The 14290-nt window shown below is 38.1% G+C and overlaps 1 protein-coding gene across 4 annotated transcripts in view; it reads right to left on the bottom strand.

Annotated features, from left to right (window-relative positions):
- ACVR1C (activin A receptor type 1C) overlaps positions 1 to 14290 on the bottom strand; it is a 70762-nt gene that overhangs the window by 14622 nt on the left and 41850 nt on the right. For all 4 annotated transcript variants that reach the window (XM_057505563.1, XM_057505562.1, XM_036884273.2 and 1 more), the window contains 5 exons: positions 10945 to 11184; positions 6369 to 6599; positions 3980 to 4147; positions 2253 to 2409; positions 363 to 487 (listed from right to left, as the gene is read on the bottom strand). In XM_057505563.1, the coding sequence (XP_057361546.1) occupies positions 363 to 487; positions 2253 to 2409; positions 3980 to 4147; positions 6369 to 6599; positions 10945 to 11184 (921 nt within the window). The remainder of the gene's footprint in view (positions 1 to 362; positions 488 to 2252; positions 2410 to 3979; positions 4148 to 6368; positions 6600 to 10944; positions 11185 to 14290) is intronic.

The following is a 14290-nucleotide window of genomic DNA, read 5'->3' as shown; positions in this document are numbered from 1 at the left end:
AAGACTTCAAGTCCTGTGGCCTTGGCAAGTTTAACTTCTTCAGGCTTCTTTTCTGGAATAAAGTAGGGATACAGCTAATGGCAAACAAATTTTTTTAAAAACTTTTTTGTCAGGTGCTGGCAGAGTAGCACTATGGAAATCAGAATGATCAGAACTGTCACTCTCTCCTACCAAAAAACAAACTCTCCGTTATATGCAGGATGCTTCACTTTTGCCACTGGAAGGATTTCTCCAAAAGGTATTCTCTTAAATACTAGGAAATGACTCAAAACAGTGCTTAGGAGAAAAAAGGATAGAAAATTATATCTTGCATTTAGAGCATCAAGGAAACACAGACACCAAGAATATTTCTAAAATCTTACCTCCAACTGAACACCTTCGTGCTATTTCCCAGTAAACCAGACCAACAGAATAGATGTCAGCTCGTTTAAAGGACTCAAAGATATTCACATTCATTGTATCGTCAAGCATTTCAGGAGCCATATACCTTCAAAAACATGCACATTTCAGATTCGTGTATGACTTTATAGCAGTCCAGTAAAACACAATCTTTGTAACTACTGATACAAAATATAAATTAAGATCTCTTACATGAATTTTACAGGTAGGTCTAAGCCACAATAACAGAATTAAATGATACCATTATTGACCAATCATAAATCTAAGACCTTTTAAAATACAACTGGAGGTCATTCTACTCTATTAAAGCACATGTGCCAGGAGCCCGGAGCTTAGAAAGTACAAGCTAGAGGGAAATTCTGTAAGCAAAGGACTTAGTAGGAGAGATAGAACTCAATTTCCACCAACAGTTTGTTACCATGGAAAGCACAGGGCAGAGTATGTTTTATAAATCACAGTGGGTCCAGTACTGCCACACAGGGCTCAGCAATATTCCATAACTACCTTCTCTGCATGAGCAATTTTATTATACACTGGCTTCGAGATATATACACATATTATATATTGGCTCCAAGAAAATGACAACCTTGTTGGAACAGGACTAAATCAAAGAAATCTATAGTCCATGGAAACTGCCTGAGTCTAACTGTCCTAGGGAAATTTTTAACGATTTCCCAGAATATTAAGGTGAGGATTCTACAGCCCTGCAAATTCCTTGAAAAGTATTATTAGATCCTCTAAAGGATATCTGGCAGCCAAGATTTTCCTAAGGGTCCCTAGTGTGGAGATAGTCAGATGGGCAAATGAAAGCTTGCTCATTATAGTAGAAAAAAGGTCCTTAGGACACCCAATTTGAAAAAACTGTCCTGAAGTGCTCCTGAGGCTTCAGTAAATTGTCCCAGGCAACCAAGGGAAGGACTGAAGGACTAGCTGGAATCTCAAATACAGCTTTGGAGGCCAACTATACCAGCTTTGAAATTTCCTCTTCTCAAGGCCCTTTAACAAGTCCAGGAAAATGTTTTAGTTGTTTCTGATTTTAAGGTCAGGAACCCAAGAATTATGCCAAAGTAGCACAGAGTTTGATATTTAAATAAAAGGAAGTGGAAGTCTGATGGGCCATATGGCCACAGGCTGCTGGTAACAAGAAAACACCAGAAATCCCATTACTAACTGGCCCATCGTCGTGCTGTGTGTGTGGTATGCTCTGTGTATATCATGCTTATTCTTCAGACCTTCAGCGACTCTCTTCTTGAAAGTAGGAACTGTGTCCAAACTCATCAATTTGGGAGACTTAAGGATAAGTACAACTATAGGTAAATATAAACCTTGGTACATAATATTTTTAAATATTAAGGTAATACAGTAGCATATATATGGATTTATTTTATCTATTGAGTACCTATATATAATAGTTACCTAGGCCAACACATTGATTTTGTATCTGTTGTTTAGAACCTAGACATACTGAATTAGCCCAAGTTTTAGTTCATTTATGAGGTATAAAGTCTTTGTAGGAGCTGTACCCTGCTGGTGTTTTTTTCCTCCTATCTGTAGGAGAATATATTCTCGGAACGTGGCATACTAAAATAATATACCACCATCCCTTCTATTCCTCTACACTGGATTCTGCACCCAAATGGCTACTGTCTATATGAGCAAGATGCCCACTTTGCTTGCTCCATAACCATTGTGCCATTGTCTTCTCAATGACCCAGAGAGGACTTCTTGGCTTTCTTGGGCCTAATGACTTTCCATTCAGACCTTCCCCCGCCCACCAAACACACACATACCAGGCATTCACGTTTAGGGAACAGTCATAAGGGCTTAGTGTGCTACCAAAGTTAGTATTTTACCTTTTGGTCCCCACTTTAGGATTCTGAGGTATATCTATTGTGTTCAGTATTGAATCATGCTTCACAGCCAACCCTAAGTCTGCTATGGCACAAGTTTCACATTTTTTCACTAAGATATTCTTTGATTTTATATCTCGATGAGCAATAGCAGGTTTACCTATGAAGCATAAAAAAATATATATTTACTTTTTTTGTTACTGAAGATTGCAATCCTCCGAAAAGCAGCATTTTGAAAACTTGGCTCCAATGTCCCTCCTGAGAGAGGTCTTCCCTGAGCACACATTCCACATCCCAAGTCATTCTCTGATGATCCCACATCATACTCGGATGGGATACATCGGTGTCCCATTGTGCCTTCTGCACAGTTCCTACTACTATCTCAATTATCTTGTTTATTCATTTGTGTGTTTAATTATCTGTCTCTCCCTATGAAGCCTCAGAAGGGCAGTGACTATGTCTTGCTCATTACCATACTAATGATTGCTTAGAATACTAAGTGAAGTTTAGTAGCCGCTAATAAATATTCACTGAGTAGATAGGGAAAGAATTAGCACTGCGAGATCCTCATAAAAACACATAAAATATTCTCTTACAAAACAAATTTCAGATTTCTATTACCCTAGGCCAGCAGTTCTCAAATGTGGCCTTAGATCCCTGGGGATCCTTATGGCTCTTTTCTAATTACATCATCTATGTGACATCACCTTTTGTTCACATACCTCAACCAAAACAACACATTGGAAACAACTGAATGAAGAGCAGGTATGGAAATCCAGGCATGGAGCCAGACATTAAAGGGATTTGCAAAAATGTAAAGCAAAACCATTATGTTCACCAGATGGGTTCTGTATTACAAAAAGTGATGTTAATTTTAAAAACTTTTATGTTAATGTTTAATTGGTTATTATTAAGTAAATTAATAAGTATTTTTTATATTTCTCAATTTTAGTTCTTAATATGGTAAATATTAATAGATAGAACCCATATACACAAAAACTTCCAGGGTCCTTAATAATTTTGAATAGTTTAAAGGGATCATAAATCCAAATTTCAGAGCCACTGCCCTGACTAGATAAATGATTTTCTAGAGCCAGTAATCTATTAACTCAATAAATAGAAAAGATAGGACGTATTATTTGGCCTTCAAATACATGATATATAATTTTTTAAATCACATTACCATTTCCAATTATTTAAACTATCAAAGGTAAACATGTAAATTATTTATATTCACTGAATATAAAGCATTTGCCACCAAGGCAAGATCTCCCAGGTACAGTTGCTAAATGACAAAGATGGAGCCACTAGGAATAAAAATATTATTATGGATAACGTACAAAATGATGAGGATGAATTTTTAAAATCACATTACCATTTCCAATTATTTAAACTATCAAAGGTAAACATGTAAATTATTTATATTCACTGAATATAAAGCATTTGCCACCAAGGCAAGATCTCCCAGGTACAGTTGCTAAATGACAAAGATGGAGCCACTAGGAATAAAAATATTATTATGGATAACGTACAAAATGATGAGGATGTAGATGAGAACTGGCCGTATCATGACAGCATTTTCAGCTTTATAAAGTACTCTTGGTGTTTCTTTACATTTGTCAATTATCTGTCATAACTAAAATACAACTAAGCACTAAACTATAACTTAGTGTTTCTATCCTCCTATTCAAGAAGAAAAAAAAAAATTAGAGGAAAAAAAACCCACATACCTTGAGTGCCCACAATCTCCATATGAAGGTGGGCCAGCCCACTGGCTACTGAGAGTGCCAGTTTGATCATTCCAGCCACGGTCACTATGTTTCTATTCAAATAGTCATATAAGGAGCCCTGCTCATGATATTCAGAGACAAGCCAAAGTTGAGTCCAAGTTCCATTATCTAACAGGAAAAAAGTATATTGCTGCTGTAAATATATGAGGAGAAAGAAACCAGAACTTTTAACAAATGTCAGTGTTTAAATATATACTGTTAACAAAGTTAAACCCTTCAGGGCCGATACTCACAGGTCGATTTAGTAAAGTAAAAACTCTCAATGCATTCCTGAAGATGACGATACCCTAGAACGTGGTATCTGTACCCACCTCTCTATAGGAGCTGGGGGAAGTGATTCTCGTAACTGCACAACTCCTTTCCTGTTCCCTCTACATGATCATATTACCAATGTTATAACCACATTGTAAGAGAAACTACTGAGAGATGCATTGAGTCTCAGTGCTGTGTTATAAATTACTCTGAGCTTTTAAGAAAGATTGTTCCAATAAAAAACAAAACTATAACAAATTTACACACAGTGTTATTACTATCATAAATGCTCTAATATTCTAAGAATGTTCATGTTGTTCACCTTTCAAAATATGAAATTGATTATTTTTCCCCAAAAGCCTATATTAAAAGCCAAACACAGTTACTAGACATTGTCAAATAATTCACCACACCAAGCAAAAAATGAATCCAACTTTTAGAGGTTTTTAGCAGAAGAGAAATTAGCCTAAAACTTCTCTAGGTATTAGAGTCCTGAGAGTTAGCTTTAGCTTTAGCTTCTGAAAATGCCTACAATAGCTATTGTTAAGCATTTATTCTACCAAGTGCTTTAAGTACAAGAGCTCCTCATTATCCAAATATTTAATTTCCAATCCCAGTAGTGATAAAACTTCTTAGGAATGTAACAATCAACATAATGTGATAAAGGACACTAACATACTTACCACATATAGACTAACCCTTACTCACACCGCTCTCCCTGCTTAACACCAGGGCCTAGCTTTGTCCTCTCATATCAATGTCTTTGTCAGACAGTTGGTGAAAAAGAAAAACTACAACTGTTGCAGAAGATCCAGAAATGCATGAGGATGAAAGTGACATGAGAGGCCATTTGGAATCACACACAAAGCCATCAACAAGAAAGCCGTTGACAGAGGGAGACCAGTTAAACTGAAGACGAGAGACTCAAGGGTGATCTCTCCTGTGCCTATTGCTTCATAAGCCAATAAATGTCATGATTAAATTAGCCCCATCAAGATGAGCCCTATAACTACAGTCAACGATGCTAATTAATCTGACCAGTAGGTACGTTATCTCAGTATTTGGCAAGGAAAAAAGCTCTTCGTTTACTAAGAAATATCTTGCTTTCAAGAGTCTAGATGTATTTTCAAAGTTTAAGGAATTAAAATTTTGGGGGGCAATTTTTTTTAAAGGTCATCTGTGGTTTTACTCAGTTTACACCTAGCAAATCAGAAAAGACAAATCATTAGCATGCATAATTATGGCAAAGAAAGGTACTAAGTCTAAAAATGATGCTAAAAAATGATGCTAAGCTTCTCTTTTGCCATCTAATGCTTTCTGATCAAGCTTATAATAGAGGTTTTAATTTTCTTAGGTAATAGTGGCTCCCTGATATCCACAGATAATTTGTTCTTTACATAGAGGTTACTATTTCTACCACACCAAAGTTCTTCATGAGTATAACAGATTCAATTAAAATATATTGACTGGATAAAGTTTAGTTCACTTTTGTGCCTTGTTTCCCTTGGTTAAGGGAACTAACACTTACTCAAATGAGTAAAAGCTATGCAAAAAGAAAAAAGTGAGCATAGGTAATCCACCAATTTCATATCCAATCCCCAATTACTGAAACAGTGAAATATTTCTGTCCTGGTGGGTTAACAGCTGCTATCCAAAGTTTCCAATAACCTTCCTTTGCCCTAGACACCTAAAGCAACTTTCTCCCACCTCTCCCAAGATGCCTCCATATCTCTTCATGAACCAGCAACTAAAGAGGTAACACCTAGCATGGCAGGGTTCTCCCAGAACTCCATTCCAGTTGAAGCTTCTGTTCCGACTTGTTGGTTTCTGTGTCATACGAGTCATCAAGTATTTTAAATATCACCTAGCTATAGCATCATCATGATTTCAAATCACTTGTTTGCCCTTTATTGTACAGTCATGTACGTATATCTGTGGTGAAGAGGAAAGCATTTTCTTTCCTCAAGAAAGAAATTAGACTTTTATGTAGGTTTTATTAAAACAATGAAATTATTTATTCTTATCTGACAATAGACATGGCATTTTTACTTGCTGAACCCAATTAGATTGAAAATACCTTTATTGTCAGCAGCAATGAAACCAAGTATGTTTTCATGTCTCAGCATTACCGTCTGATAAATTTCTGCCTCACGAAACCAAGATCTTTCATCTCTGGAGGAGAATATTTTCACAGCCACATCTTCCCCACACCATCTTCCATGCCAGACCTCACCAAATCTACCTTTTCCTACAATCTCCTGAAGTACAATCGTCCTGGCAATTGTTCTTTGAACCAAGAGAGGTAGACCTGATCAAAGAAAACATGGAATTTGTGATTAAAAACAAGTAAATGCCAGAAAACAACTGTCATGATGGCCATTATTTTAATACACAAAAGCAAACATCTAAGCACTTTAATAGCTTTAACTGATTTTGAAGATACAAGTACTATTATACCAAACTTTAAAGTCAAGGCATGCTAAAAATACTCTAAATTCTTAACATGAATTTCCCATATTCACAAATAAAAATTTCTCGAACACAGCTTGCTGTTGCAGATAGGTGACTTTCCAGAGCTGTTACATATCCCCATGATTTGCACATTAAAGCCAGTCAGGTTACTAAATACATAAAACTTTAAAAAATATATAAGCTGTTAAAATCTAAAATATAATGTATAGTTCCTAGTGCAAGTGGGGAAGCAGAATAATTCTTTGTAAATTTTAGAAAAACAAATGAAAATTATAAAGTGAAGAATCAAATTCAGTAACTAAAAGCAGCATACAGTCAAGGAACAAAAAAAATGAAAGAAAATGTATTCTGACTGCATGTAAAATGTGTAGATTCTTTGTACCAGCAGCTCCACCTCTAGAATCCTATCCTAAAAATTCAAGGCAAAATGCAGAAAAATTCATGCCAAAACGTTTGTTACATTTAATATGGTTTATAAGAAATATAAGGGAAAGTGTCAGATAATAGAAAAATTGTTAAGTACAGTACAGAGATTAAGACCATAGATAAGAAAGACCTGAGTTCAAATTTCAGTTATGCCACATAGTAACCATGGGCAAGTTACTGAACTTCTCTGAGCTTCAGATTACTTGTCTGAAAAATAGGGGATTATAATATTATCTATCTCATAGGGATAATATAAGAATCAATAAGTATGTCTAGCATATTACATGCTCAATAATGGTTAGCCCTTAATATTATATCTTAAGATTGATTACTTGGAGCCATTAATAATGACGCTGCTTAAGAAGAGGTATTTCTTAATGACATGGGAAAATACATTTGCTATAATATTAAATGAAAACAGAACAGTAAATTCCATCCACCTAAAGAAGTGAACCCAGCTACTCAAAATACGCACGGGAAAAAGACAGAAAAGGAAATATGCTAAATGCTATGATAATTATTTCTATGTAATGGAATGAGAGTGAACTGTGATATTCTTCTTTCCAGTTTTGTAGATTTTCTTAATTTCTACAATGGGTATTTATTACTCTTTTAATTAGAGGAAAATAGTTCGAGAGGTTCTAGTATAAATTTATTCTGGGAAGTCATGTTTAGTTATTGTCATTGTGCTCAGATGGCTGGGAAACCCTCATACCAACAGCCCTGTAATGAGCCTCTGCTCCTGAAATGAACCACAGTTTATTCAGACACTCTCATCTTCATGAGAACCACCCACTGTGCCTAAATAAGCACAGACTCTAAGGTTTGCTATTATGGGTCTCAACAATTAGTCACAAAGCCCCACAGCCAGAAAGTTCTGAAATCTAATTCAACTTTTTCATTTTAGAGATGAGAAAATTGGGCCCCGTGGTAAGCAAAGATGGGCCCTGGACTACGGTGCTAGTGGGAGGCAGACCCACAGCTCTAACCCTGCTCTCACCCTTCACTGTACACAACTGCAGTCGCTCCCGTTTGGAAGACTACTAGCAGCAAACCACAAGAACTAGTTTTGCAGGCGTCAGTCAAGTTTCCCACTTGACCAAACAATAAAAGTTGTACTAACAATTATTACAGCAAACTGCAACCTCAATCTCTCTCCTACCTCCTCCCGTCTTACACACATATATTCACAACCATTACTAACAACAACACAACAGTTGGCTAGAGAACCAGATAAGGCAATGTTTTCAAACTGCAAATTGATCAAGTGCATGATCAATGCCCCAGCCCATGGACAAAGGAAGACAGCATCATCTAAGGGTCTCAGCACAGCCACTAAGTCGAGACAGTAAAACTCAATAAAAGCTGCTTCAGTATTTTTCAAGGCAACCACCCAAGATAATCTAATTCCTATACTATACAATGAGAGACCTCACTGGACAATAGATGGCCTTTCCTTCCCCCTCTAGGTTTATTTTACCAGAGGTGGTAGAAACTGATGCCTGTCTGACAGCACGTAACGTCACTATCCATCAGAAGTGTTACATCACCGAAGGAAAGGAGCAACTTATGCCATCTCTTAGAAGCCCCCTGTCACCGGTCCCCCTCTCCAAAATAGTGCAACAAACTCTCAGTCTATTGTTCTGTCTTGCAGGCATTGTGTCTCTTTGAAATTTGTCCCCGACCAGGTCAGGGATAAGCCTCACCATTTTTGCTTCTCAACATTTGACAAAACTGCCTCTTATTTAATGTCGCTGGTTACATAAGAGAAGCAGAGGGGAAAGAGAACCGCCTCAGTTCCTCTCTGTGGATGAGCTCTGGTGGCAGCCTCCTTACTGCAGACAGACCCGTGCTCTCTGATTATCGAACGCAGTGTCACCCTCAGATATTTTCAGCCAGTGGGCACTGTAAACCGATGCAGCCGGCTTTGGGAAAAAGTGCTGAAAATTCTTTCAAATTGGTCATTAGATAAATCATCTGTGTTTGCAGACATTTATGACTTTCTTTTTAAGATGGATCTTCTTAAAGAGGAAAGAGTCTAGCAGTCAATAAATCCAGATTTAGGTTTAAAGATGCACAGGAACACCAAAAAAACTGAACAATAATTTTTTATTTTATGCCCTATCTCATGACTATTTGCTCAAACTGAATACCCAGCTTACAGTTAAAAAAGGAAAATATCTGTACTACTTTTATTTGAATAGGAAATCTTTGGTCATCTTAAATCTATTCAAGGAGTACCTCGAAAAGACACATTTCAACCTAACATCTTCAAGAAGAACTAAAATATTTTGGTGGGGATTAAATACATGGTTCTTCAATCACTTGAACCATTTAAAGAAATCATATAAGGTTGCAAGGAACTTGGCACCAGTCAGTGCCCTCCATGCTTATATTCTGTCCCTAGTAAGTTGCTAGTACTCAAGAAACTAGGGCGAGTAGGCCCCAAAATGTAATACTCAAGGAAAGAAAAAGCATTGAATCCAAACAAGCTTTACTTTTAAAAGAAAGAATGTCAGCTTTCTACCCAATAATTTAATTTGGATTTCAGTTTTATAAACTTTGCGGTTTGGAGACATTCTTTCCAATATTCCACCTTTGAAAACATGCCACCTACTTTGTGCAGGGATAGCACAAACATTAAAACTTTGGTCAGCAAGAGAGAGAGCAAGTGATCTTGCCCCCACAAGAAACAAACTAGCTGGGCTCTTTTACGGACTCCTGGTGAGTCCAAAGCTGCTTTGTTAAATGTGGATGTTCGCTAGATACCAAGGCCCCTCTGTCATCTGCCCCCTTACTGTGCCTGCTTGGATGCCCCTCAAGGCCCTAGGCCCTTGGAGCTCCTCAAAATCTGTTTAAGGTAATCATCCTTAATGATCCTTCAAAGCAAGAGGGGATGCACGGGTTTTTGAAGTTCACACTTCTGCACACCACGTGCTGACCGGACTTCCAGAAGCGTATGATAGCAGGGAGCCTTCTCCATGTTAGGGAGTTGGTAATTGCAGTGGAAACTCACTGCCCTGTCCCCGGAAACCCAAATAGCCCTCAGAGGTTCTGTGCTGCGAGGGAAGCTCATTTAGGCCATAATGCTGCCTGGGACGTTGAACTGTCTCACCAGGGGCTCTGGAGGTGCATTAAAGGCGAAGCGAGTCATCGCACAGGCAGCAGAGGAGTGCTGGGCAGCCCCTTCCCATCCGCAGTTTCTGCGCTGTCGGGACACTTTCTTGATTTTAATCTCTGGGCAGCAGCCTGTTAACTTCACACACATATCCCAGGAGGGACCTACAGATCCCAAAGACCTCCGTAACTACACGCAAAGGTGCTCTAAGAACACAGCTTTGCATAACTGACACCTTTCCCCAGAACTCAACTCCTTAAATACAGTAACTCTTTGGTGACGCCCAAACATCGCCAAGACAGCACCAGTGACTCTTACTAAGCATAACGGGAGGGAAGGGAGAGAAGAGGGACTTTCTTCCTTCAGAAATAAATTCTGAAGACTTCTGAAAACGAGGATCTGAATAACTAAAGTCACAAAAGGCAACTGAGAAAGACTTCATTCTTAGGGCAATGAGACAGTTTTTTCAATCCTAAAACAATCTTCATCAATCCTAAAACAATATTCCACAGCGGAGCTTACCATATACCACATCAAGCATTTTAAATGATGCGGTTCATAACACTTGGGCCTTTGTCTGTTAAAAATTCATTTTGTTTTTATATAAGAGTTTTCTGACTGAAAAATGGGCACATACCGGAGCCAGATCCAGAGGCAGTCACATCATAAATCAGATCTTTTAGGGTTTTCCCAGCATTTACCAGATTGCACTCAGAGAGGGGTTCCTCCACATTCTGCCTCTTTCTCATTCTGTGCGTGCACTGTCGACCTTGGCGTGCCCACGCGGTCAGCACCGCAGCTATGGACAGGAGGCAAACGGGCACCGTGATAACAACGCTCAGCTCCATGGGCCCGAGTTTGGGGGCATCTGGTGATGCTTCAGGTAGAAAAAGAAAGAAAAGGACCATAAATAATCCCGCTCAAAATACTTTAGGAATCGGAAATGCAATCACTAAAATCTCACCTCTATAAGGAGCAGCTAGCTACACACTTTCGTTAGTTAGTAAAGACTCTCTTTGCATAAGCAAAGATGGGAAAGGAGCATTGAGGTTGGGCTGCAGCTAAGAATGGTTATGCCAGGTGACCACGGAGAGCAGAAGTTTTGGATCACGGAAAGCACTAACACAGGATCCTTTTGAAAGCCTCCAAAGCCTTTGACATACTTTTCTACTGTTTTCTCCCCATTTTTTTAGCATTTCATCCTCACGGCACCTTCACTCATTCATGCCACACATAACTGATGAGCTCTTGCAGTGTGTTGCCCCTATCCCAGGTGCTGGCGATACAGAAGTAAGTGAGAGAACCAAACCCTTGCTCCCTTGGCACCTAGATTCCCATACACACACTAAACAGACAGACATGCAGTATAAAAGCAAGAGGTGGTACGTGCTATGAAGAAAAAAATTATTTTTAAAGCCAAGAAAGAGATACAGAGTAATGCTTAAGGCCTCTTTAGATAGAGTGGCCAGGGTAAGTGAGGTGTCAGGGAGCAACAGGGTGGGTGTGTCAGGAGAGCGTGTTCTCGGCAGGACCCTGAGGAGCGGGCCCACTTGGGGTGTTCAGAAACAACCCATGCCCACAGCGTGGTGAACGGGAAGAAGATCGAAGGAAATGGGGCCAGGGAGGCGGACTAGAGAAAGATCACGCGAGGTCTTCTAGGCTAAAAGGAGGACTGTGAACTAAGTAGAAGTTGTCATAGGGTTTGAAACAGACAAAATACTCAATCTTTTATTCTGAGTGGCCACTGTGTCAATAAACACTAGAGATGCAAAAGTAAAAGACACCAAGAAGAACCCAAACGCCATAATCCAGGCAGGAGAAGGCGATCTTGGCGGCCAGCAGCGTGTCCTATCCGCAGTCACATGTTCCCCTTCACTTTGTATACCCTTTTACACTTTTCCTGTTTAATTCCTGGACCTTATCATAACCTGGCACATCATATATTCATTTATTTATTATCTGATTCCCTCCAAAGAATGCATGTTTTATGAGAGGAAGAAATTTGCCTACTTTGTCCCCAAACTATATTCCCAGTGTTTACAGTGGTAGATGACCAATAAACAGCTACCAAATAGCTGAACCACTGTTAAGTTCTACTAGCTTGGTACTTGATACATAAAAGATAAGAATTTTAGAAAGATAAATATGATCACTGAAACCAAATAACACAAGGACATAATTTTAAAACATATAGCCAAATGTTTTTAAAGTTCACATTGCACCTAAGAAAACTTTTTTTTAAATTATTAACAATTTTTTTGAAGTATAGGTGCCATACAATATGACATTAGTTTCAGGCATACATCATAGTGATTCTGCAATTAAATACATTACAAAATGCTCACCATGATAAGGGTAGTTACCATCAGAACTTTCTAAGTTTAATTTTAACAGTATTACATCTGCACTGAACCATGAACCACATTTCTTCAACTCTAAAATGCATATTTTCCTATGTGTTAGAAGAGAAATATTTTTAGTTTAGAAAAAAACAGTGATGCATGAAAAAACTATGATGACAACTTCCTGTTTTGTTTTTTTTTGAAGAAGTTATTTTGACACTTGAAATGAGCACATAGTTCATTTTCTTCTCATTCACTAAAGACATGTTCAGCATCAATTTAATTTTATTCCCAAGTCTTACCATCAAGGATGTTGATTTTTGTTTTTCATAAACCTTAAGGAGTACTGGATAGAACATGGGAAAAGAATTCTGGAGTCTTAAGTTTTCAGACATAAAGGAGAAGTAGAAAAATGCAGGCTTTGGAAAGAGAGAAGCTAGGTTCCAATCAAAGGCAGCCACTTTCTTGATAACTGGCTATTGTGCCTTGGGCTCACTGAATCCCCCCTTCCCAGGTGACTGCACATAGCCAGTGAGAGGGTTAGAAACAACGTATGGAAAGCTATAGAGCAATGCTTGCACCTTAGAATCTCAACAAATGACAGTGATAACGGACCTTGTGAATGAGGACCTTTTTTAGACTTCTTTCTTTGCAATGGCAATCCTAGAGAGCTTATTGTATCAAACGTGCTTACATTTTACTTACAGTACATCAACCAAGATGTTTGCATATAATATGAAAACAAGTATGATTTAATCATAAAGAAAAATGAATCGAATGTTTCAAAAATGTGTTCCCAGAAGTTTCACTATAATCCTGAAAATGTTAGTCTGTTTACTCTCAAGGAGGAAATGATTTCAAATTGTTAACTGAACTTTGGAAATGAACATAATCCATGCTCTCTACTCTGCCAGTGACTTCTGGCAGATCACCCAGTTCCCTTCTCCTGAGGGTTTCAGGACTCCTCTGGAAGCATTACAAGTTGCACAGGTGCACATGAGGAGAGCTTGGGCTTGAGCATTCTTTCAGCAAGTTGCTGAGAGTTCTCTGACTCAACTTTGCTTTAGAAAACATTAACCGTGGGACTTGCAATTTCTAAAGTTCACTATTCCAAAAGAGTTTTATTACCCATTGCACAATGATCTCTCAAATCTAAATTTCAAGTTGAATCTCTATTTTTGAATCCTCACAATGGTATTGAGGAATCTAAGAAAGACACAGAAAGCACTTAATCACTTACAACCTACATAAACGTCTATTTAAAGATGTTTTTAAAAATAAAATTCCACTACTAAATACATTTATTGGGGTAAATTCTATTTTGATGTATGTTTTTAGGAATTATCAATATAGACATCACAGCTGAAAAGCTTATTGATTGTCTGCATTTTAGTAATGCTCTATTAAGTAGAGCTCAGCTCATCACCATGGCAACGAATAAAGAAGCAAAAGGTCAGCAACCCCAAAAATAGAATAATCTCTATAAAAGTGCAGTGCTCTAGTAAGGGCTACTGCTCTCAGGGATGTTTATTACAGATGGGCAATGTTTCTACTTTTGTGAACAAATCTACTGATATGAGTTAATAAGAGAAAAGATTACTCAGCTAGAAAGAAAGCTAGCAACACCATTCAGAAAGAGCT

Source organism: Manis pentadactyla, chromosome 8 (assembly GCF_030020395.1).
Source record: "Manis pentadactyla isolate mManPen7 chromosome 8, mManPen7.hap1, whole genome shotgun sequence".
NCBI classification, from domain to species: domain Eukaryota; kingdom Metazoa; phylum Chordata; class Mammalia; order Pholidota; family Manidae; genus Manis; species Manis pentadactyla.
This window is presented reverse-complemented; position numbering and strand designations above follow the sequence as displayed.